This window comes from Nycticebus coucang, chromosome 10 (genome assembly GCF_027406575.1).
Source record: "Nycticebus coucang isolate mNycCou1 chromosome 10, mNycCou1.pri, whole genome shotgun sequence".
Classification (NCBI taxonomy): domain Eukaryota; kingdom Metazoa; phylum Chordata; class Mammalia; order Primates; family Lorisidae; genus Nycticebus; species Nycticebus coucang.
In genome coordinates this window covers 10,919,745-10,945,678 of record NC_069789.1, presented here as the reverse complement: position 1 = coordinate 10,945,678, position 25,934 = coordinate 10,919,745, and the positions used below count along the sequence as shown (strand labels likewise).

The 25,934-nt window shown below is 39.5% G+C and overlaps 1 protein-coding gene across 2 annotated transcripts; it reads left to right on the top strand.

Annotated features, from left to right (window-relative positions):
- Window positions 1-10,540: 10,540 nt before the first annotated feature.
- Window positions 10,541-19,241, top strand: ZBTB18 (zinc finger and BTB domain containing 18). 2 transcript variants are annotated; one of them, XM_053607261.1, is made up of 2 exons: window positions 10,541-10,674; window positions 15,558-19,241. In XM_053607261.1, the coding sequence occupies exon 2, from the start codon at window positions 15,572-15,574 to the stop codon at window positions 17,138-17,140; it is 1,569 nt and encodes a 522-aa protein (XP_053463236.1). In that variant the 5' UTR covers window positions 10,541-10,674; window positions 15,558-15,571; the 3' UTR covers window positions 17,141-19,241. The 2 variants fall into 2 exon arrangements, with proteins under 2 accessions (XP_053463236.1, XP_053463235.1); XM_053607260.1 differs by lacking the exon at window positions 10,541-10,674 and adding an exon at window positions 12,006-13,206.
- Window positions 19,242-25,934: the final 6,693 nt, after the last annotated feature.

The window sequence follows — 25,934 nt, the reverse complement described above, 5'->3', positions numbered from 1 at the left end:
ACTCTGCCCAAACTAACATGTACTTGCTTTGATAAGATAACAGGCAGTATGAAAGTGATGCTTCTTCGTGCTAGAATGTCTTTGAAAGAAAAAACAGAATCTTTGTTCTCAACTCAGTTCTCTCTTGCTTCAGAAGTCTACACATCTCTCTGGGAGCAGCAGCACAGCTATTCCAGTATCCCTTGGCCTTCAAGATTTCAGACACTGCATTTTCATGTTTCCTGGGTATTTGTTCCCTTGTTTCTAGTTTAGTGAAGGGAGATTTATTTTTTGGCTTGGGGGGGGGGGTTTGAACCCACCACCTCCAGTATATGGGGCCAGTGCCCTACCTCTTTGAGCCACAGCGCCACCCAAAGGGAGATTTTTTAAAAGTTAAACTATTAAGATACATTTCCAATTGAAAAATTATATATTGGGGCAAGATGTACGAACTGAAGATTGGTATAATTGTTTTATTTCTAAAACTTTGCCTAATTTTTTTGGTTATCTCCATACATTTTCCTCCCCCCCCCCCTGATCAATTTCCATCTGAAATTCTCTTAATCACAGTTGTTTTTCCTTCCACGTGTCAGGTCTTCCCTAGACAAGGCAAGGCCATTTGGAAGGCCATCAAAACCAGCTGATTGAAAGACTGAAAGATGAATGTGGATTAGCAAAAAACATCTTCCGGAATAGAGTAAATATATAGGCTATCAGAGAGTTATGACAATATCGTGTATGTTTCAAATAAAAACATATCATGGTCTATTTGTTTTTTAATGTTTCTTGATTTTTTTTTTTTTTTTGCTTATAGTTGATTCCTATTGAACTTGAAGAATACGCAATTAAAGCAATGCTCTCTCTCTCTCTCTCACACACACACACACACACACACACACAACTGCTTGGGCTTACTACCAAAGCAGGATGAATTCTGTCAATTATCTCATTATTTAGAAAATGAGTTATTTACTTGCATTTGATAGTGGTCTAAAATAACTTTCTCTTTGTGTTTGCCTTTCTCTCTAAATTGGTTCATGTATGTATATAGTAACAACCTAAATGGCATAAAATTTTCAAATTTGGAAAGTTCAAGTGAAACACTTTAATATCCACATTGATTTACCTAAAAATAATGAAGAAGTTCTAAAACCAAGAGAGATAACCCAGTTTTTAAAATAGCCACTTGTCTATTTGCTCATGGTAGGTAAAATTTAGGCCATAGGTTTTTATTTATTTTCATACCTATGTAACTTGGTGGAGAGGGTACTTAGTCATTTAAAAAAATGACTAAAAGCTAATTTATTATTTTTATATTAATACTAGTTTAATTACAAATAATTACAATAGCCACCAACCAATTTTAAACATTTCTATGTAACATTAATGTTAATTTTGAATAGCAAATATAAATTTATATGTTAATGTTATATGTTTCTTCCATGAAATCTATGGAAAATAAAAATATACTATTCTACACACCCGTTTAAAGCCATATAGTTCCATTTTCACTAGATTGGTGTGATAATCATTGCTATTTTAAAATCTCATCCAGATGTGTTTTTAATAGTAATGATTTCTCTTTAGCAAACTATATTTCAGGTCTGATTCTGTAAAAACAAAAAGTTAATTGCTCCCCCACACATAGTAACATGCTTGCTCTTAAGAATTCACAATTGAGAGTCAAAATTTTTACTTTTAAAAGAATGAAGTGATTGGGTGGTGCCTGTGGCTCAAAGGAGTAGGGCGCTGGCCCCATATGCCAGAGGTGGCGGGTTCAAACCCAGGCCCGGCCAAAAATTGCAAAAAAAAAAAAAGAAGTGATTAAAAATCATGAACTTAGAAAGTCTTCTTCTAGCAATATGACATGATAAACACTCTTTTAATAATACTAAAAGGGACTATACTTGTGTGAAATGGTTTAGGCCAAAATCACATGCCTCAGCCCTTCTTTTATATTGTTCCTCCAGTGTCCCCAAAGTATTTTCTTGTACTAAACATTATCTGAATGCTAAATATTACATCTTATCCATAGCTTACTGATGCTCTGAATCTAACTAGAAATTCCAAGGCAGAATGATGAACAAGGCCTCTCTCTCCACTCACTTTTATTCTACGGGAGTTTTAGGGTTATTTTAAAAGGCAGGGTTGGAGGAAGGAAGTGCTAATGGACTTAGAAAAAGTAAGCTCATTCTTGGATAACTCTGTAGCTGTTTTTAAATGATACAGACTGATCATCTCAGAAGCTGTGTAGGAAGAAAGGATCTCAATCAAATTTCTGACCAGATCCTTCCTTATGGCTGTGAGAGTTTAATTTTCATTTAAACAACAATAAATATAGGCATAAGGGTTTGAGATGAATTATGTAAGCCCTTTAGCTATAACCATTTCATTCTGCCACCAAATGAGCTGCTGTTCTCACTTTGTTTTATGGGCTCTGCGTAGCTCATGTTATTATATCTGCCAAATAAAACCCAGCAAACCATGCAAATGAAAATATAATCTTTTATCTCTCATAGTCACCGGATGCACCCACCCAATATACACAATTTTATCGATTCCTCTGCACCAGATTTACTGCTATTAGGACCCTAGTGTCTTAATAGGATCTACAGAGAGAGAAAACATCTCTTTCTTGGAGGCATCTTCATTTATATCCACCCACAGTATAAGTCTTTAGTTGAAGCTACACTTGAAAAGTCAGGAATAACTCCTTTCATTATATTTTTTAGCTTGTCTGTGTGGCTCATTTGAGATCATGGATTTTTTTCCCCTTAAGAATAAAGACCTGAATGACTGTATATTTTCAAAGCATGGCACCAGATTTGGTTCTAATTTGGTTAGAAACAACTGAGTTTTTTCTTTTGCTTCAGAGTGGGCTAAATATCTGAAGAACAAAGACTTGGTGAATTGATGACAGACTAACTCTGCAACTCACCATTCCTCATGTGGGACCTTGGACAAGGCACTTAACCATTCCATCTCAACACTCTCCTCCAAGTAATAAAAATGACAATAGCTTTTATGCCTATAAGACATATTTTGAGGAATAAAATCTCCAAAATGCCTTAAGGATGAAATACTCTTGACATACACTAGAGAATGGCTAAGTTTTTTTTTTTTTTTTTATCAGGAATAGAGTCTCTACCATGTCTATCTGAGATATTTCTTTTCTTTTTCTTTTTTTTTTTCTTTGCAGTTTTTGGCTGGGGCTGGATTTGAACCCACCACCTCTGGCATATGGGGCTGGCACCCTACCCCTTTGAGCCACAGGTGCTGCCCCTATCTGGGATATTTGTATGTTGGGTCAGAGTACCTCCAAGAAAGGAAATGGACACTTGTCTGGTCGTCTGCATAAGAAGCTCGACTTCTCACTTTATTCTGAGTTTGAAGGGTGCAGTTGAACATGTAAAGCACTTTTATTCCCTCCAGCCTCTGGAAAAATCCAAAAGTATAAGTTATTTCTTTCCATATCTTCCTTTTTCATTTCCTTCCTTTCCACCCTCCTTTCCTTTCTTCTTACCATCTCTCCCTCCCTCTCCTATAAGTATTCCTATTTTTTTGAATGTTTATTATGTGCCAAGCATCATTCTAGATGTTAATGATATAGCTATTATTATCATAGAAAAAAATCTCTATTCTCATGGAGCTTATATCCCACCAAGGAAGACAGGAAACCAAAAATAGAGTCAGTATCTTTGGTAATGGGAATTTTCCTGGTTCACATCTCACAGTAGGTTTTCTTTCCAATGCTAATTCATTCATTTAGTTATGAGCCAAGCCAGATGTTTTATACAGAGACTGATGTGCCTACAAGGTCTTATGTCTGGTAAAGGTGTGGTGACTACCTCCGAAAGCATGACTATTAGTGAAATGTAATGCATTAGACTAACAAATAATTCACATACCTCAGTGAAATGTCAATATAATCCCACCACTTTCCCTATAAAGTCAATCTAAACTACTTATTGAGTGTGCTATGAAATTCTGACCCTATATTAAGAAACATCTAGTTTGTATCAAGCAGGTCTTACCAGAAAAACCAGCCAAACTAGTGACCTAGGTGCCTGTGTGTACACACGCACACACAGAGTTGCCCTTATTGTGATAACGTCATATCTGGAAGAATTAAATACTGACGATATTTTAGTCCCCTTTGCTTTTGGAATATTTCATGAAGCATTGTTTATGGATGATTACCAAGACATCGTTTGACAAAAAATAGTGGCACAGATCAGCAGAGCCCAGGATGGGGTACTCACATCTCTGCTGTGTTTACCTGGCTGTTGCCATCATGAGCCACTAGCACAGACCACCGCTCCTTGGAATCTTTCCTTCTCTTTACCTCTCTTTGATTATCCTTCTTTTATACTATGACCATCTTCATGGTACTTTAAAGTCCTTCCCCTTCCCTGTAAAGCTATTGTCCCTTAAATTGCTCACCTCCATCTACCACTTGTCTCTTTCTAAAATGCTCTATCTGAAGGTGTCTTTGTTACACAGTCTCTTATTACTGTTCTGTCTTAGGGAGCCTGTGTTCCTACATCTGTCCTGTCTTCCAAGTGCTAAGACATGGCTTAGCACTGGAAACCAATTGTCAGTCCATTGTTGTTTTTCTTTTCTTTTTTTTTTTTTTCCGTTTGACCCAACCTTTCTTTTTGACCTGACCTTGCTGAATAGCCTCAGTTTTATAAAACAATTTCAGAGCAATGGGTCCTTACTTAACCGTGTGCCACTATGCTAATATACAGAGACAGGGAACAAAGAAAGCTTCAAGACCCCTAGAAGGAATTTGAAATGTGTTTTCTTTGAGTTCATATTCCAAAACCACTTTTCCTATTGTCTCCGATAAAGCTATAACGCTTCAATTTAAAATGCTTATTTTTACTGAGTTTAATTTAGATACACATTTGCATTGTAAAATGGGTACTTTAAAAATAATCATTTTAGTCTTAAGCATAAATGCTAGTTCTTTGTAAGGGAAGTAACTTCCTGAGTTGCATGTTATCGCTAAGGGCGAAGTAAATTTCTGGAGTGAGATTTAACCTTCTGTCTGCTCTTTTTACTGGGAATAGTTCGAATTTGGTATGTATCAAGACTTTTGTGTGAAATTTGTGGAATTTCTTTATAACCAAAGACTTTTATTAATACAGTTTTATATTATTACAGCAGTTGGGATTGGCAAACATTAATTAGGCACCAACAATATACTAGCCACTGAATGAACAATAAAATGTACCTTTATCCAGTGAGTTCATAATGACATTTATATCTTACGAGGCTATAAATAAAATGGGAAATGATATTATTTCATGTGTGGTTGGCTCCCAGCACATGGCGGAAATTTCACAAGAACCATGATGATGCAGTTCTCTATTTCTCCAAAGTATTGTCAAATTCTCAGTAAATAAGTTTTACATCTATCATTTTCCTTTCTGCTGGTTTAAAAGCTAAGAAGGTACTGCATTCAAGAGTGGAGCAAGCCTAAAAGGAAGGGAAAACCTCTCCCTGTATCAGAATGCAAGCAGACAATGTTTCTATCTCCTAGTCAGAAAGCAGAACATCTGACTCATGGGTACGCAGAGTCAGTACCTCCTGGTAATCTCTCTAGTTCTGTCCTTTACCTTTTCTAAGTTCATTTGCACCCCAAATTTCTACAAGCTCCAATTTAAGTTAGAATATTAGCATTTAAATATTTAGAAGTTTTATTTTCTCATTTTGAACAAACTACTGCTGTACACTAAATATTTTGCAGAATTTTAGAACAATCAATACCCCTGAAAGACTTACATTATTGAAAAAAGGGGGGCATGAATATCATAGGTTGATTTTAATCTTTCTTTAACAAAACGTACTTTTCTGAAAAAGCCATATAGTTAGTTGAATTATTTTAAAAATTAAATCTAAAAAAAGCCCACAGATGAAATAAAGGCATCTTTTAATTATCCAAATGAATACAACCTTCAACACAGCGGATCAACTCCAGCATCTGGTTTTTTGGAGGTGTATGATTTTCAAAGGTGGTAGACTTGTCCATGCAAATTCGTTTTGTTTAGGATAGTATTTAAATAATTTTTAACTGATGGAACTCCCATAAAAAGATGACAGGAAGGTATTTCTGTGGAGCAAGGAACAGAGCCAGCCAGGGGTTCAAACGTTGCCTGGGATTGATTTATTGTACATATATACAAAGAGAATGTTGAATATATTCATAGTACAAAATTTACCACAAAAGCATCATTGTATGCAATTTTTTCCTTCTAACTGCCTTAAGATATAATGCATTTTATGGGGGCAACTGGAGGAGATAGAGGGGAGGGAGAAGAAAACGGGGAGGGGTATGGGTTGGCTGGCTACTGAAATATTTCTGTGTTCTTTCCAAATTCTCTGAAGTGGCCAGTCTTAGTACCAACCCAGCCTGGATCACTGGCCTTCTTCAGCCACAATGCAGACTGTAAAAGCTGTCATTTACAATAAGCAACTGAAAACTGATTACACAGCAAAAACAGTTTTGGAATGATGGTGTTTTTTATTCCTCTCTGCCTTTAACCCTCAACAGGTTTGAACTACTGGTACAGGCTCATTATACTTTTAGTATAAGGGTATATCCCCAAAGCCCTGGGCAAATCTGCTAAGGATCTTTTCTCCAGAGCTTATAGTAACATTATTTCTGTCTTTAGGGCTAAAAATCAGGCTGAATTACCTCCAATTTAGGACTTAGCTTCGTTTCAGAATTTAATAAATAGATTTAAGTCTCACAGAATTTATAACCTAGTAAATGATTGGTGTATGCTTTGCAGAATTATACATATTTTTAAAAACCATAGAGTACAAAATACGCTCTGTGTTCATTTCATCATTGTGGTGTGCGTTCTAATTTGTTCATTTGCTTTTTTAATCATCACTGTCTCAGCCGTGCTTCTGAGATTCTCTTTCCCTTTAGGCCACATCCACCTATTCATTTCTAAAAGCCAGAAGAGAGAGAGACACACAGAGGGGGGAAAAAAGAAACTAAATAAGTTAATAGAGTTTCAGTATGCTACTGAAAATGAGTGGCATAAATAGAAACATAAACAAACTTTTCATTTTAGTGTGTTTTTTTCTCTCTAGATTCAAAATCAGGTTAACCTCTAATCACATTTTGTCACATTTTATAGTTCGTATTATAAATATTACATCTGAGAATATCTGGTCTTTTATTATTGTTTAAATTTTTAAGGAAAAATTCCAATTATACATGAAATCTCTAAGTTTATAAAAAGTCAATATTCAAAAACTAATTTCACAGATAATTTTTTCAATGTGACCTATTACATAAAACATAGCAACATAGCAAAAACACTGATTTTTTTCCTGAGATTTGACCTGTGGCTCCCATTTAAAAGTCAGATGTTCATTTTATGGAGTTGCTTATCAAATTAAATTTTATTTGGTCTATCAATATTTACTACTGTTAAATTGTTACTGCTTGAAATGGACATTATTAAGACATAAAACTTGTTTCCTGGCAAAAATGATTCTGTTGTATCACTTTAATTTCAGGACTCCTAGAAAAGTATGGATTAATTGGAAATGTACTAGCCTGGGATTCTTCCAGAGAGTAAACAATGGTATATTTTTCTGAGAGTTTGGAGTCTGTGCTTGTTGCCCTTTTTCTCCCCACTCTGGGAGAAAAATAGATTATTGGCTAAAAGACAAAACAAACCAAAACCAAAAACCAATTCTGTCAAATAGTTTTGTATCATGGTAATTTGCTCAGCCTGTTGAATGGCGATAAACAGACCCTACTTTGAGGAACTTACTTGAGGGGGGTGTTCAGACTCTCACTTATTACCTTCCATGGTTCCATGAGTATTGAATAAAAATAGGAGTCATTCCAATGAATCCCCAACAATAAAAAAAAAAAAAAAATAGGAGTCATTCTGCATTAGGACACTTCCGATAGCAGTCTTAATTTGTTTAAAATCTATATGGTGATGACTTTCCAAAGGATTAAAAGTATCATTTGTACCATAAATTCATAAGACAGTTTAAAATTTGAAAAAGACAGAGAGTCAAAAAAATTTTTTTAATATTAAAAAAGGAGAGAGAGAAAGTACTGTCACACCAGGAACTATAGATAAAATGTTAGTAGCAATTGAAGGGTGACATTCTTACATTCATTCAATCTGTATTTCCTGGCCACACAACTCAGCTCTCAAAATGGATTCTAGTAATGACTATTAGAAGAAAAGCACAATGGTTACAATTTTTGAGGTATCAACGTGCCCCCCTGCAATCTCTGGCACTGGGCTATTATTCTGTTGGTAGGTACATCCTGTAAAATCATTTACAGAACTTCGATTTGGCTTTAGATGCCATAGAGCTGAGTTTTTAAGTTTTGGGGGGATAACCAGAATGTTCTAATTTCCCCATAAATTTACTCTTTAATATTCTGACATTATCAATTACTTTATGTCTATTCATCCTGAGTTCTGTTGCTTTCCTTATTTTTAACTTTTAGTGAGAAACAGCTTTGAGAATGCAAACACTTTTTTCCCTCTGAATTTGTGATGAAACATGTAACCCCTTTTTACATCTTGGGTGTGTGAGAGAGACTCATCAATAAAATTTACAAGTTACTCTAACTTGTAACATGTCAGAAATTGGGCCTTCTATCAAAAGACTAAAAAAACCTAGAATTCATCAAAAGCACAGATACAAGAATAGACTTCATGGAATAAAAAAACTCTAGTTTTTGTTGTTGTTTGCTTTCTTCTGATAAGCTGGCCTTGATCCAGTGATCAAGCCTTAGGGCACAGAAGGATTGAGCAAAGAGTGGAGAACACTACTGCTGTTTCTAACAGTATATTCCAATGCCATTTCAGTTCCAGGAATTTTGTGTTCTCCTGTTTTGACTTCATTAGCAATTCAACATGTCTGATTTGCCCACACAATACTTTCAACTTACTTTACCCATTTGACCTGGAACAAAGTGAAAGCACATTTTGCCCAGTTGAAAAGTCTCCTGGCAAGTTGGTTAGCAACAGGCTTGCCAGTCCGGGGTCAGTTAGCAAACAATAAATACATTTCTTTAGACAATTAACTAGCATATTCACTTCTTCACTATGCAGTCTTCGATTTTATTTTCTTGAATCATATTTTCCCCATTTGTTATTGAACTTCTTCCTTGTAATTCTTGCCTCAATAAGATTTCCAATTGAGGAAATCAGTCGCGTCCGCGGCGGCGACTAACACAGTTTAATTGCAAAAAAACAGGTATCGAGTAAAACTTTATTCGAAGAGAAGGAAAAGCTACACAACTGTCTATCATCTTCCCTTGAGAGTTTAAAGTTGTGGCTAGATACGTACCAATTAAGGAGTTAAGCTAAGTTATCTACAAGTATCAATTTTACTGCAATGCTCTAAAATTTGGTCACTTGGGAATGTCCTTACTTGTAACAGTTTAAGTATACAGGGGACGCGAGGGCTCTGCGAGAAAAGCAGGCGCTCTGCTCTGTGACAGGACGACGTCGGAACCACCACCACGAACTGCCTGAGCTGCTCGCGTCCTCTGCGCCCCGATATACACCTGGACACCACAGGGCGGAACAAGAACGTTTCTTAGTCCTATTCTCCTGTGCTCCGGCAGGCGAGGACCTGGAAGTCGTCCCCCCCACGGAAAGAGAGCCACCTAATGCCGGACTCGAGTCATCTGTGTCGCCGGGTGCACTGCCTCCCGAGGATACCTGCGTAACTTAGAGCAGCCAAGCCCTACTACGTTTAAAAGTGTATTTATGGTTGTCACCGTGCACATAGAAAAGCTTGCTCCGCACCCCCAGAGTGCTCGGGGCCTCTGAGGCTGGAAACAAGCCCCTCCCAGCGCAGCTGTCGCCGCCGCCTGCGGGCTCCTTTCACTTTCTCACGGCCAAGTCACCCAGAGGGGCGCCGCTGCTGCCACAGCCGCTGCGCCCGAGGACTCCGCCCCGTGCCACTTCGCTTTCGGCCCCCGCCCTCCAGGGCCCCGCCCACCCCAACAGTCGCTTCATGCGATTGGCTCGTGCGGGCGGCAGCTCCGGTTCGCCTCTACCATTGGCTGAAATCCCTTGTCAGTCCGACGATTGCCCACCACTCTCTCCGCCTTCCTCAAAAACCGCCCTCCTATTGGAGGAGTCTGAGGACTAGGGGCGGGCGGGGAGCGCCGGTCCAGCCGTTTTCGGTCAATCGCAGAAGCCTAACGCCCGGAGGGAGGGAGGCCGGGGGAGGAGAGGGGCGGACTGAGGGGGGGAACATCTGGCCGGCGCCGCCGCGTGCGTGCGTGGTGCGTCCTCCCGCCCCCTCCCCTCCCCCGCCCCCGGCCCCCCCCACCCGGCCCGGCAGCTCCGCGCTCGCTCCCTCGCTCGCTCCCTCGCTGTGTCTGGCAGGCTGCGGCCGCCGCTGGGCTGCTGCCATGGGGAGCCGTTGAGAGTGGGGCCCTCTTCGCTCCGCCGCGCTCCTCCGGCTGCCAGCGGGGGTGGGTGGGAGGGAGGGGCGGGGGGGAGCGGGCGACGGAGCCGGGATTGGGGGGTGGGGGGGCCGGGAGGGAGGGGGGCAAGAGGAGGAGGAAGCCCACCAAGTCCGGCGGCGGCGGCCGGGAGCGGGAGGAGGAGGAGGAGGAGGAGGCGGAGGACGCGGCGGCGGCAGCGGCGGGGACGCAGTGACTTAGGGCCGCTCCTTGTGAGTCCCGGCGCCCCCTCCGTGCCCCGGCCCCCTTGCGGGCGGGGGGCGCTAGCTGTGCGGCCCTGGCCGGCGGGGTAGCGCGGGCGTGGGGCGGGCCGCGGGCCGGGCCGGGGGCGCCCCCGCGAGTAGAGTTAGTTTGTGTGGTTGGAGCTGTTGGGGCGGCGGGGGGCGGCGCAGCTGCGGGAGGCCCGGGCGCGGGGACGGGGCCGCTGCAGCTGCGGGGTCGGGCGGGGTGCGGGCTCGCCGGCTCTGCGCCGCGCCCCCCCCCCCCCCGCCCGGCCGGTGCAGCTGCAGCGCGGGGCGGGCTCCCGGCCGGTGCAGCTGTGGTGGCGCCTCTCGGGTGCGGAGGGCGGCGGGCTGGGGGAGGGGGCTTGGGAGCCGCCGCAGCTGCAGTGGCGCCCGGGACGGCCGCGGCTCCGGGGACCGGTGCAGCTGCAGTGGCGCCCGGGGGGAGGGGGCCCCTCCCGGGCTGGTGCAGTTGCCCGGAGGCCGCGGGAGCTCGCGCGCTGTGGCGTCGGGGAAGCGGTAGCAACCACCCTCCTCCCGCTGGCTGCTTCTTACGACTTTTCTTTTGTTGTTGCCGTGACCCGGGTCTGTTTTGGAAGGTGTTTTCCTGCTGCACCGGCTCTACGCCCTCCACCTCCTTCCCTGTGGTTTTAACCTTCCTCTTTCCCCGTGTGTTTTATGCGCAGCGAACTAAGTAAAGATTTGCATTTTCTTCCCCACTCGCCACCCCCCGCCCCGACCTCTTTGAAAAACAACTCCCCCATCCTCACAAAACCTCTCTGGATCCGCGGTAGCGAGACGGGTTGGGGTTGATTTGTGGAGTGGGAGTCGCTGGCCCATTGCGGTGCTTGGGACTCATTAAACTGTCACTCCCCCCCCACCCCACTGGGTAAATGGGGTGATTAATGCCTGATATATTGGAATGGGGCGAGGGTGTTAGTGGAGAGTAGGTTGTGGGTCTGGGAAGAAATTTATTTCCAAAGATTGCCTCCCAAAGAGGCATTCATAATTCTGTCATTCACTGCGAAGTTAGAGAAAGTTAGGTTTGAGACTTCAGGGAAAGCGAGAAAGACAGGACGGAGTCGTTGGGTTTTGTTACTCTTTAACTTTGCTGCCACGGCTTTCTGATGGGAAGCTTTCTTTCCTGCGTCTGCACAGACTCTTGGGAGGGTGAAAGGAGCTGGGGCCTGAAGAACTGGCGTCTCGGCCCAGGTGATAACCACTCTGTTCCCAGGGGAGCCTTTCTAATGGGCACGGAGTGGTTATCACCTGGGCTGGGACCAGCGTGCCTCCAGCTCCTTCCCCACCCCTCGCCCTTCCAGGAGTCTGTGGAGAAGTAGTTGACATTCATAGATGTCACAGCTCCCTGCACGGCACTGGTCAGCCCCTGCCCGGGTGACGTTCCATTTTCATCAGCCATTAGAAAAGACCCACAAACTCCATTTAAAGAGTTCCCAAAGTTACTAAACCTGGCTTTTTTTTAACCTCCTCGCTGAAAGATTTGCTTGCGATCATAAACATTACAGAGCGACCCCCCTCAAAAGATTGTTACAGGACATAGGTCAAGGAGAAGGCCAGGTCCAGCTTTTTCTGAGCAGAATGATGAGCTGGGCAAGTGCAGCATTCATTTTAAGTGACTATAGCAGGTTGCATCAGTTTATTAATCGGTCTCATTGAACTCAAGTACTTTCCAGGATTTCAGAAAGTACAGTTTCAGCTTGTTGGTACTGAGAATTGAAATTTGCATTAACCGTGGCAGTGTGAGAAATCTTATCAAGAAGGTAGTTGTATATAAGTAATTAAGTAAGAGTGAAATAATAAGGTGATCGAGGCAGAAGTAATAAGTCTGCCAACATTTCCGAGGCATGTGTACCATTATCTCAGCAGAAAAAAAAAAAAGTGCGGTAATAATGTTGAAATGGGACTGGAGATGTCAAATGGGTTGGGTTTAAAAATATCCCTAAACTGTCTTTGAAACTAAACGTTGGAGTTAAATAAAAGTGAATCTGGATTTCCTGAATAGCACCGGGGCTTGAGTGTGCTGTCAGTATGTAAGCCAGTCCACCAACTTAAGACAGAAGTGTTGCTATTCCATAAATACAGTAGAACTCCATATGCTGAGTTTTTCAATTTCTTCTGTTAGAAAGTTTGGAAAAAAAGGAAGACTTTGAAGTATTTTGTTTATACTAACAGAAGAGAAAAGTTCTCCTAAGAAAAAGCTGGTGGCAGGAGTGTAGAGGAGTAGCATATGGCATTAAAAGGAGCACAGCTGGAGGTAGCATTTCCATCTGAACATGATGTCAGAGCAGCTGACAGCCTGCCATCCCTCAGCCTTTTATTCTAACACACAGACAGGGAGTTAGTGTGTGCGGATCTGTGGTGGAGAAGGTATCTCATTCCTCTCTAACATCATCTCCACTTTGCATCTGTCTCTCTTAGTCTGCTTTTTTTCCACCGATGTAACAGACCTGGAGCCAGCAAGACTCAGAGGAAAGGACTTAATCAGGTTTATGTGTCCTAAAGGTAGGAGTAGCAGATTAGATGGAGCATATTTCTGTTTTGGTGTTTTGTTTATTTAATTAAAAAAAAAAATCACATTACTTTCCTAACCCAGTTTAGGAATAATATATGATTATTAAATGAACATCTTACTGGAGTTCAAAGTCTTGAGCTTGTTTAGTTTTAATTTTTTTATCCCTTTTACTTGAGCGAGTAAATGTTGATACACAGAAATATTTCAAGTTTTGAAATGTTCAGAAAGGGTTTGAAATATGGCTTTTTGAGATCACTTTGGATTAAAATGGTTTTTTTGTTGTTGCTCACTGCTGTTGAGATTCCTTTTTGCTTTGGGGGTGGGGGAAGAAATAGTAAACTGTCTGGAATCCAGCATTCAAACTTATATGAGAAGATTATTCTAGTTAAGGAGCTAGATTGTTGTGTAATTAATTCCACTGTGAAACTTTATTCTTCAAAACATTCAGCAGCACTACTGAAACATGCAGCTGTAGTGCTTTTGAAACTGAAGATTTTTTAAGAAGAAAAAAAACCCAAACTTTTGTCCCCAGGAGAATAGTTTGACTGGTTTCCTCATTTCTCTTTCAAATATATATTTAAGAGAGCTTTTATTTCAGCATAACAATAATTATTTGCAGGAGTTTTTGTGTTAGCGACTAATTTAGAACTTGTAGATTTGAGCTGACTGAATTGGCCAGACAGCTGTAATCGCACTCCTCTATTCTTAATCTCTTTATCTGGGCAGCAGCTGCCATATGGCCACAGTCAGCTGGATCAGATGTTTATAAGCTTCCTTCTTCGTCCCTCTCTGTCCTCTCAGCCTCCTAATTTGATCACGGCTACCTTGTGAGCTGCCCTCCAATCTTTATTTTTAGCCCTCTCAAGGATTAGGATTGATGTTAGCTGTGGGGCACTTAAAGTGATTGTATTGTAAATCTTAGTTTATATTCTGGCTGTGGCATCTTGCAGAATGTGTTTGGGGTTAGGATGAAAGTTTTCGTCTATCTTGGGCAAAGCGTAGAAGAAGGGAAGTAATTTCTGAATATTAAATTAAGTGTATCCATTCCCAAAATGCACTTGCAGAGATGGGTGGTGTGGAGACTTGCTTCTGGTCACAGGAAAGGTGAAGTCGGGTTTTCTTTATTTTTTCAGAGTTTACCCACTGTAGTTGAATTTTGACCCTTTGTACATTTTTGCCTTTCTTCTCCCTCCATTTCACCCTCCCTCACCAGAAAACAAGGGAAACCATGCATATTTGAAAGAATAGGAGCTAGTGGGAAAACAAAATATATCAAGTTATGTTGAAACAAAGTATTTTCTGTTGACTGAGGTAAGGCAGAGCCAGAAAAAAAAAGTTTCTTTTTCTAGAAAGGCTTTTTGTTTTGTTTTGTTTTTAATGTGGAACCTGGGAAGCTTCTGAGTTTTATTTAAGCATCATATGCCTTTATTTTAAAAAGTTTGAATTAATTTTGATATGGAACTCATTTTGCTTTGTAAAGGATCAAAGTTTAGATGAGAATTTTCGGAGTTAAATAAAGACCCTGTGGTTCCTAATGGTCTAGAAGTACAGATTATACAAAGAAATATAACCGTATTTTTTTCTCAGTTCATTTAAAAAAATCTTTTGGATTTGTTCATAGTAAGGATGATCTTTTCCATCTGTTGGTGTAGTTCCTTCTGATCTTGTACATGTGTGCTATACCTGCAAATCTTAAGGCATTAACATCTGTTTTTATACACAGGGCTTTTGTTGTTGTAACACTCTGACTTTAAAAGTAAGTTGTTTGCTAATTTTCTGGAGTAATTATGCGATTTCATTTTTTTTCCTTGATTCAGCCAAATGTGTGTGTTTAAACTGTGCTTTCTAAGTGCAGTTAAGTATCAAAAGTAATATAAGAAAAAGGACATTAGAACAAGTCTTCTTGAATCTTCCAGAATATGTTTGGGACGTTTCTTTGTTTGTTATGTGAGTTGTTCTCTCTGAACGAAAGCTATTTTACAGATTTTGCAGGACGTAATTTGATGAGTGGAGTTAATTAAATTTCTCCTGAAAGAGATTTAAATTCTTCTTACTAAGAAACTGTAGTTAAATGAAGGTTTTTAAAACTTGACTGAAAGTTCAGGGAAGGTGGAGATACATCAGAGACTGTTTGGGGTAAGGAAGTTCGGAAAGTGTACATTTTTCTTCTTGCATTTAGGTCTTGTGCGTGTGATTTGGTAGTGCTTGAGTCGTAAGCCTGATTAAAATTCAGGGACATGTACCTCGGCGGCCAGAGCCGAATTATTTTTTTTTATATGGGGACTAGGGCGCTGGAAAGTTGTTCTGACCAGGATCTAATGAGAAATTCCTCTCTTTGCAGGTTATGAAGACAGTATGGAGTTTCCAGACCACAGTAGACATTTGCTGCAGTGTCTGAGCGAGCAGAGACACCAGGGTTTTCTTTGTGACTGCACTGTTCTGGTGGGAGATGCCCAGTTCCGAGCGCACCGAGCTGTACTGGCTTCATGCAGCATGTATTTCCACCTCTTTTACAAGGACCAGCTAGACAAAAGAGACATTGTTCATCTGAACAGCGACATTGTTACAGCCCCCGCTTTCGCCCTCCTGCTTGAATTCATGTATGAAGGGAAACTCCAGTTCAAAGACTTGCCCATTGAAGACGTGCTAGCAGCTGCCAGTTATCTCCACATGTATGACATTGTCAAAGTCTGCAAAAAGAAGCTGAAAGAGAAAGCCACCACCGAGGCAGACAGCACCAAAAAGGAAGAAGATGCTTCAAGTTGTTCGGACAAAGTCGAGAGTCTCTCCGATGGCAGCAGCCACATGGCAGGCGATTTGCCCAGTGATGAAGATGAAGGAGAAGATGAAAAATTGAACATCCTGCCCAGCAAAAGGGACTTGGCAGCCGAGTCTGGGAACATGTGGATGCGATTGCCCTCGGACTCAGCAGGCATCCCCCAAGCTGGCGGAGAGGTAGAGCCACACGCCACAGCAGCTGGAAAAACAGTAGCCAGCCCCTGCAGCTCAACAGAGTCTTTGTCCCAGAGGTCTGTCACCTCCGTGAGGGATTCGGCAGATGTTGACTGTGTGCTGGACCTGTCTGTCAAGTCCAGCCTTTCAGGAGTTGAAAATCTGAACAGCTCTTATTTCTCTTCACAGGACGTGCTGAGAAGCAACCTGGTGCAGGTGAAGGTGGAGAAAGAGGCTTCCTGTGATGAGAGTGATGTTGGCACTAATGACTATGACATGGAACATAGCACTGTGAAAGAAAGTGTGAGCACTAATAACAGGGTACAGTATGAGCCGGCCCATCTGGCTCCTCTGAGGGAGGACTCGGTCTTGAGGGAGCTGGAGCGGGAGGACAAAGCCAGCGACGATGAGATGATGACCCCGGAGAACGAGCGTGTGCAGGTGGAGGGGGGCATGGAGAGCAGCCTGCTACCCTACGTCTCCAACATCCTGAGCCCCGCAGGCCAGATCTTCATGTGCCCTCTGTGCAACAAAGTCTTCCCCAGCCCCCACATCCTGCAGATCCACCTGAGCACGCACTTCCGCGAGCAGGACGGCATCCGCAGCAAGCCGGCCGCCGATGTCAACGTGCCCACGTGCTCGCTGTGTGGGAAGACTTTCTCGTGCATGTACACCCTCAAGCGCCACGAGAGGACTCACTCCGGGGAGAAGCCCTACACGTGCACCCAGTGCGGCAAGAGCTTCCAGTACTCGCACAACCTGAGCCGCCACGCCGTGGTGCACACCCGCGAGAAGCCGCACGCCTGCAAGTGGTGTGAGCGCAGGTTCACGCAGTCCGGAGACCTGTACAGACATATTCGCAAGTTCCACTGTGAGTTGGTGAACTCCTTGTCTGTCAAAAGCGAAGCACTGAGCTTGCCTACTGTCAGAGACTGGACCTTAGAAGATAGCTCTCAAGAACTTTGGAAATAATTTTATATATATATAAATAATATATATATTATATATATATAAATAGATCTCTATATAGTTGTGGTACGGTCTAAAAGCAGTCTTGTTTCCTGGAACTAAAAAGTTGGGATATTAACTTGTTTTTGCACTTTAGAATAGCATGAGAATCTCACTAATTTAGCATTCTGATAAAAGAAACTTTAGAGTATGTCAGAGAATAGAGAGGTGTTTTTCCTTTGAGGGGGTAGGGGAAGTAAGCCAATAAGAACCTTTTAAACAAATCGTCCTATCACAAAATGCTTTCATATGGCTTAATTTTGTCAACTCTGCATTGTCTTTTGAGCTCTTTTTTCCCCCCAACGATTTTTTTTTTTTTTTAAAGTAGAAATTCCCTCCAGTTTTATTAGCCTCTTTATATGTCTCAAATTGCATGAAATTTTTCTGGCTGTTGGAAACCTGAATGCTTTTAGACCCAAATGGAAAATTTCTGAAATGCTGGATTATCTATTTTTAAACAAGCAGTTGACTTAAAACTTTCTGTGGCAACTTCTGGTTTTCTGATGGTTCCCAGTGAGAGAAATTCTGAAAGTACACTGGGATCACTGGGACACTGTCTTGTGAAGGTTTGCTTGGGATGAAAAGGATATTGCAGCTTCCACAGTGTTGAACTGTGTGTTTAAAAATGTGAATTACTGTTATTGTATACTGTAATTGATTACATGGGCTGGGGGGGTGTCAAAGAACTTGACAGGTCGTGTTGATGCTCTTAGTTGAGTCTTGAAAAGTAAATATTAACGCTACAGAAATGCATGAGTTTCAATATATTTTTTGTCTTTGTTTGCATTGTATAACTTTAACGAGTGAGTTTAAAATTATTTAATTTCCTTAGAAAAGTAGCACCATTTGGAAAAAAACTGGTGTTATGAAGAACGTAAATGCACTGTTTTTATTTTTATTTTATATAATTTAAATTGACTTTCCCACTGTCTTTAAGTTGAAACTGTTAAGCTGAATAAAAACTTAAGCTGCAAATTGATAACTTCGCTACATAGCAAGGAAAATATAAATGTTTACAAACGGCTTAAAGATTTGCATGTGCAGTGTGCATTTATAACAAACTTCTAATTGCACAAAACCCATGCCAGCTCAGAGTTTAGGTGTACACATTTACCCAGTTGAGCATTTTTAGAATAACTACTGCACAAATTGACAATAGGTCATTCTTTTCTTTTTCTTTTTCTTTTTTTTTTGTTTGCTCCCCTTTTCTTTTTTCTCCCCTTCTTCCTTACCCTCCCTCCCTTGCTCCCCCACACCCCCTTACCCCCTACTCATGAAAAGATTCTATGGACTGAAAAAGCCCCAGGCTGAAAGGACTGGACTGCCTTGATTGACATGGGGAAGGGGGTTAGTAGACTATGTGTATCACGGCAGCAGAGGCTGCAGCCCAACGTGTGGTTTTAATGACCAGCACGCAGGGCAAAAGCATTTTGCACAGTGTTTGTTTTCCTGTCTTGCACTTACAAATAAGGTCTATGGGAGTAGCATGGAAAACGTTTGCTGTTTTTCCCTTTTTTTTTTTTTAATTGCTTTTGTTTAAAATTTGATCGCCTTAACTACTGTAAACATAGCCTATTTTTGTGCTTAAGATACTGAATGGAAAACTCCATTGTGTGTTGCTGGACTGTTTTGGAAATATTTGGTCAAATGTGTGTTAATTTGGCTGTAATGGCATTTAAAGCAAACAAACAAAAAAAGCTGTGAAAATGGCCTTGGAGCATTATCTTTAGTTACTTGAAGAGTTTTTAGTTTTTTTTTTTTAATACAGTTTATGTTAAAATAATTTTTATTAATTTAGAGAAGACAATCAATGTCTGTGAGAAAACGGACTTTCTTTTGAATTTTCTTTTTTGTGGTCATTGTGAGTGATTGCTTTTTTCCTTTTCTTAGTTTCACATTCTTCCTTTGTTCTAAAACTTAGACTGACATCTAGCTTTGACAATCATAGTATGTTTTATTTTCCTGAGGGGGGAATAACTTATAATGCTGTTTAGTTTTGTACTATTGGTGTGTTGGTGAATTTTTAAACTGTGTGCTAACTGCAATAAATTATATGAACTGAGAATCTCGTGTGCAGTTTTATTGTGATTATTATATATAGGTTCTACGTATGTGTCATATATGACATCTTCAATGTCAGTTTTATTCAGTTTATGAAATACCACTCAAATGGAAATACGTAAACATTCTAGTCATTTAAGAAAAAGCTCAATGCACATTTTTAAAATGTGATCCATTTTCTGTGATCTGTATCAAGAACATTGAGGTAATTCTCCAGAAGCTTATGAATCCATGAAACTTGAGTGGCAGTGTAGGTTTTTCATAGTACAGCTGTACAAGTACTAATCCATACACTGTAAATCACTTTTCATCTGTAATTTTATCCTAAGTTGATTGGTCAAATCTATTCTGTGTTCTGGTTTAAGTGGAAAATTGAAGGAGGCCGGATGTCTTAATTTTGGAAGACTGCTTGGCTAATGACTGGAGTTCAAGGCAATTGAATTAGGAAGAATGTGGTTGTTCCAGAGGAGCTATATGCTTACTTCTTGTTGCTGGGAGCGCTTAAAAGTTCCCAGATTTTAATTCTCAAGTCTTAATTGTAAGATGTAATTAATACATGTACCATTAAAAGAACTCTTCCTGACTTTTTTTCAATCAGCCCAACTTCATGCTTATCTAGTTGGGTATATGTCAGGGTAAGAAGTGTTGCTGGTTGACCTGGGAATTGACAGAATGCTTTTCACATGTGGGGCCACAGTAGAGGAATTGTCATTAACGGTCCCAAGTGCAAGTAGGGCCCGACACCCAGAGGTTTTCTAAATCCTGAGATCTTAAATGCCCATAACTTCCAATCTTAAAAATACACATGAAAATACAGTTTTACGTTACTACTGTTAAAACTAAGTAAAATACTTTTGTATTAAATGGCCCTATGGTAAGGCTAGTATATGTTTAACCTCCATAGATGCAGGATATGAGGTCTAAAGTTTGCAAATTATTATGAGCTCCTTGATGGCCTTCAGTAGGAATCCACAAAGATTTTATAAAGTACAATTTGCAATCCTTCATCTTTTTTTTTGTTGAGGCAGAATTTCTAGAACATACGATTCGCACTTGAGTTAACCAGCCAGACATTGTTTCACCTGAAAAGGAAATGTACACTTGACTTCCACAAAATAATTTTTTGTTCAGTTAAAAGCTTAAAGGGGGGGGAAGACTATTTTCAGTTCCTGTAGTAATTGGTCGAAGTATCTCAAAGCTTCCTGAAGATGTTGAGAGTTTATAATTTAGTTCCCCTGACTAACGTCTAATTTTAAACAAGGAACATTATTTTAATGAACTTAACTGAATATACTTATAAGAACAATTATTTTGATGTGTAATGTAGAATAACTTCTTGAAACATTCTTTACAAAACTAGAACAGAATATCAATTACACAAATTAATCACACTTGATAAGTGAAATGAAGGAACCCTTTTATTAGCCACACTTAAAAAGGGAATTAATTTGTCATATATCTCATTGGAAACCATTAAAATCGATTCCTCCTCCTTTGACAGCTGGCTGATACATAAGTACATTTTAAATATGTGGTTTTATTTACTTTTGAAAACATCTGTTTCTTTTCGATACAAACGTGGGCCCAGCAGTGTGTACTAGGTATATTCTAGGGATATCCAAGAAGTACAAAATGTTAAGGATACTGGTTTTGGATTTCCTTCCCGTTAATCATGCTACCAGATTAAGAGGTGAGTCAAGTACAGTTTTTCTTTAACAGACTTGTCAGGACAATAACCTATCTACAAACAGGTTACCGAAAGGTTAGAAATAGGTGAACATTATCTGAAAATTGTAACATTAAGATATCCACAATATTCATTTTCCAAGTAAATCTTTTTTTTTTTTTTTAATTACCATCAAAGAAAAGTTTTTGGTTTTTTGCCCAAGACGTGACACTAATTAAACAATCTGGAATTTCCAAGTTGTTTTTTTTAAAGACATATAAAAATTATACAAAAACTTGACTTCAGAAATCCCATTTTTTAAAAACAGTCTTAACGATCTCAAAATTTCCTAATTACATGACTATTTCATTTCTATAAAGCTTAGAATATGCTTTGATTTCTAATGTAATGAGGGAAATTTTCACATGCCTCTGGATGGGAAACTCAGAAAATTCTAGATTTTAATTTTTAGATAGTGATCTAAATTTTTGTTATAAATGTTGTATTGCAATGTTTGAAATTGCTGATGAGGTTCAGTGAATTGAATAAGTGTGAATTTTGAAATGCAGAAGAGAAAAACTACATCCTTCTCTGTAAAGTCATTTGCCACTAAAATGCTAGAGATAATCATTTTAAAAAATAAAAGAATATTCTTCAAATATTCTTCAAATTGATTATTCAAATAGCTTTTAGGAGTTCCATTTTGGCTATAGACCAAATTTATTACATGGATAGGATTTTGTCCCTCATGTTAAATTTTTCTATCTTTAACGTAAAGAAATACTTTTGTATGTGATCCTTTGGTTTTAAATGTAGCACCACTTATCTTTTGACTTCAAGTCAATTAGTTCTATAAAAAGAAATAGTGTATGTTTCTAGCTTCCTGCTTAAAATTTCTCAATATTATAAAATGATAGCTAAAGCAGTCAGATTTTATTGATTACACTGAGGATCTGAGAAATACTAATTCATATTCAGAGATACTTTACAAATGAAACTTTTTGTATTTTTGCAAACCGACTCCATGAAAAATCTTTGCTAATTAACTATTGTCATTTCTCGTGGAAGAAGCTGAATTCCAAATTCAAAACATTGTAAAGGGTGAGGTTGGAGAAATGAAACCATGGCATGAAAAGGTTTTTTCCTAAGCCTAAATACCTTGCAATTTATTTGCTTACACTAAATAAATTGTTGAATTAATTATCGAGATATTTCAGGGCCATAGAATAGTTTTTTCTAAAATATTCAAGCACTCAAAAGAAATCAGTAATTTTTTTTTTTTTTTTTTTTTTTTGAGAAAGGATGAATTATCCCAGTAACTTTAATCACAATTCCTAGGTCTATGTGAACATATTACTTTTCTTTGGCTGAGGGGTAGTTTGAAAAAACAAAAAAGAAAAAAATCCTTTCAAAGACAAAAATTTTTCTTGAATTTTTGGGCACTTACTGCTAAATAAGGTTTCTCCTTTTCTAATCTTTAGGAATGGGTTTGCAGTTAAACTTGCAATTTGCTATAGGAGGCATTCTCTCTAGTTAGTTTGGCAGCAGAGGAGTGAAAACCCAATTTGGCTTTAAAATATAGCACATTAGTCAGTAACAGTTTCAGTGAGGGTATTTAAAGTGGCTTGGAGAGGCCGTTCGACACCCATACAGTCCATTCACGAAAATGACTTATTTGCAGTTTGCTATCATCTCTGTAGTTAATCATTAAATCAAGTAGCTTTTGCTAAATGTCAATATTCCTGGTTAATATAAATACATAGGAATTTTAAAAAGTCCTATCCCACCCCCAAATATGCAAGTTTGTAAAAGGTATATTTGGAGTTAATATGAAGTGGACCGTGAAAAAATGTGTTCAAATATTGGTGATCGCTCAGAGGATGATTAAATCTCTCATTTTGATTTGTAATACATACACAATAACACTGAACTTAAAAGAATAGCATAACATGTATATGGGCTGTGCCAAACCATAGCTAGCTTCAGCTGTGTGACGGAACTTAAAAATGTATCTGTATTATACATGATTTATTAACATGTATTACTTAAAACTATGAAAGAGGACATGTTCATTTTATTTAAAAAAATCACACTTAATGCAGTTTACCTTAGAGGGCATTATAGCGAAGACCCTAACATTTTCATGTCTTATGCTTTGAAATGATCTTTGATTAAAGTAAGAGATTCTTCATCTGAATCTCTTAAAATTTGTTTTTAAAAACAGACTTAAAAATATATGTATACCTTTTCTGTGGACCATTTCTTTGAAACTATATCTGGTAAATGAGCTGTTTGGTAATATTGAAATGCCAATTGTATGTTTACTAGACAGCACTGCTCCCTAAGGATGTCTATTTGGACACTGTTCGGAAAAGCACAATAGTACAATAATGGTAATTAGAACATTTAAGAAAAGTACTTATTGCTTATGAGCCATAACTATCGTAAAAGTTAGTGCCCTCTGTATTTAGTGTAAAAAACAAATGCATTTTTTTCTTATTTATAATGGTTTTTCTGTCGCTTAAAATCTTCACCAAGTAGAAGAAATTTGAGCAGAGAGCCATATCCTAAGAAAACTTAATTTATTAAAGTTATTTTTATAACTACCTGGCTTTGAGAAGGAAGGTCTCCTGCTTACGCATGTGACAGAAAGGAGAAATGGTACAGGTTTATATTTAAAGCATAGTCATTATACACAAGCCCTCAGGAGAAAATTTCTCTAAGTTCGCTTCAGATCCTCAAAATGTTTGCAACTGAATAACCCAGAAGAAACCGAAGTCTGGAAGATGAAATATTCCTTTAAGTTCTGATTTTTGGTTGAGACTCAAGCTCAAATCCGTATTTGATAGTTTGCTCTCTATTTTTCTCAATGTCCCTTTATTTACTAGAAGAGGGTAAATTTTATGCACCGAGTGATTTTGACACCACGGCACAACTACATTTCCAGCCAAGTTGTTTTGTGTCTGGATGTCTACCCTTCGGAAAAAAATGGAAAGAAATTTAAAATGAAAACTTCATTTGAGATTGGCTCTGTGTACAGCTCTGCACTAGCACACGATGTATTTCCACTGAGGGAGGACCGAGTGTACAGCTGAAGGAGCTGAGACCTTTCTGGGGCCTCATGATAATAAACAACATCGATCTACCCTGTTTCCCCGAAAATAAGACATCCTCTGAAAATAAGGCCTACTTACAGGAAAGATAAGATGTCCCCTGAAAATAAGACCTAGCGCATCTTTGGGAGCACACCTTAAAATAAGACACTGTCTCATTTTCGGGGAAACAGGGTAGATGAAATCCTCAGGTTAAAAGAAAAAAGACATTTAGGGAATATGTTGGGTCGCAATGAAGTTTTGCTTTTCATAGTATGTGTGAAGTCTACAAAATGTGATTTCTCACATTCTATTTATATGTTATTTTACTTGAGGGATGCCTCAAACCAGTACTAGAATCGCTTCTGTGCAAAAAAGGGAGAGAAGCAGGGTTTGTCATCATTTGTTTAGTTTGCTTTGTAAAGGTGCTTATTTTGCAGTAAAAAGAATACTTTAGTCAAACTACAACAGGCGGTTTGTAGGCTTGACCAGAATGGCAGGATTTTAAGTGATTGAAGTGTTTCTGCTTAAAAGTCAGTCAAATAACGCCCTCAAAGACTAAGGCAATCAATCCTCAGCGTTGTTATTCTTGTTTAGTAATACAAATATCGTTTTTTATCTCTCCTGAAATAACATAACTTTTAAGCCGTATAAACAAAAACAATTCCAAGCTTACATCTGTGTCTTGAATTTTAAAATTTGCTTTCTGGACTGGTCGCTTTTGAAATGATGAACCAATTTTATTGTTCAAATTATCAAAACCTAATGGCCAGAATGGTCAAATTATTCTTCCTTATTTAAAGACCTCCAGGCTGTGTCTGATAGCCTCCCTTTAAGATTGCTGTATCCCATGTTCTTCCACAGAGACTAAGCTAAAATCACAAAACCTTAGAGCAAAAGTGACTTCAAGTTCATTCATCCCGAAAGTGGACACTGGGCTAAGCACAGGGAGAAGGTGTTCAAAGTTCTTTGTACCTATTTCATACATTTCCCAAACCTTCGGTACCTATCATTTTAGAGATAAGGCTTTTCTTTCCTTAGGGGCACACAAAGGTTGAATTCCTTGATCCGGGAACATCCTGGATCAAGTCAGAATCTGAAATCTGCATCCTGTTTGTGCCTATGTAATAAAATTTGCATTATGCAAATAGATTATTTACCATGATGGTACTTTCCATTGTCTGCTATATAAATGTACCAACTAAATCTAAGATTGGAATGATACTATTTCTTTTTCTGACTTTGACCCTAGCATCTATTTTAAAAATATAAACAGCAGAACGTTCTCCGGAGGTGTCCAAGGAGGACATGTTTTGACCCCGCTTCATTTGGCTCAGCAAGACCTGAAGCCCTGTCAGGATTCTGCTGACTGACATACTCTTCCCTCTCTGTTCCCAGCTATGAAAGGGTTGCTTGGGTTTCCAAAACATGTTATTTGTTCAACCACAACGAGGCACTGCTCTTTGCAGGCTAGTAACTGCAGGGCTGGCAGAGCTGGTGCTGGACGTGTGAGGAGAGAAGAAACAGGGACCTCGAAACCTGTCTGCAGCTGAAATGGGAACATTGAGTATCTCTCCACTGAATCTGAAAATTGGCTTGATGTTGGGGAATGCTTTTCACCTCCTGTCAGCATCATTGACTACAAAGAAAGCTCAAGAGAAAGTGGAGGAAGATCTATCAGTGAGACACTCAAGGAATCCACCCCGCTACCTTCATTTCTCCATTTGCAAGCCCAGGAGAATAATCCCCATCTCACCTCTTCCTTAGAATCACGTGAAAATGAATGGGCAAAAGCATTAAGCTCTCAGAGAAAAGACGCTACATAAAACTGAGGTGACATCTCTATTATAATAATAATTATTTTTTACAACGTGATGACATTTTTCCTTATCTCAAAACCTTTCCGACCAATGTGATTTTTTTTTTTGTCAGTGTGGAT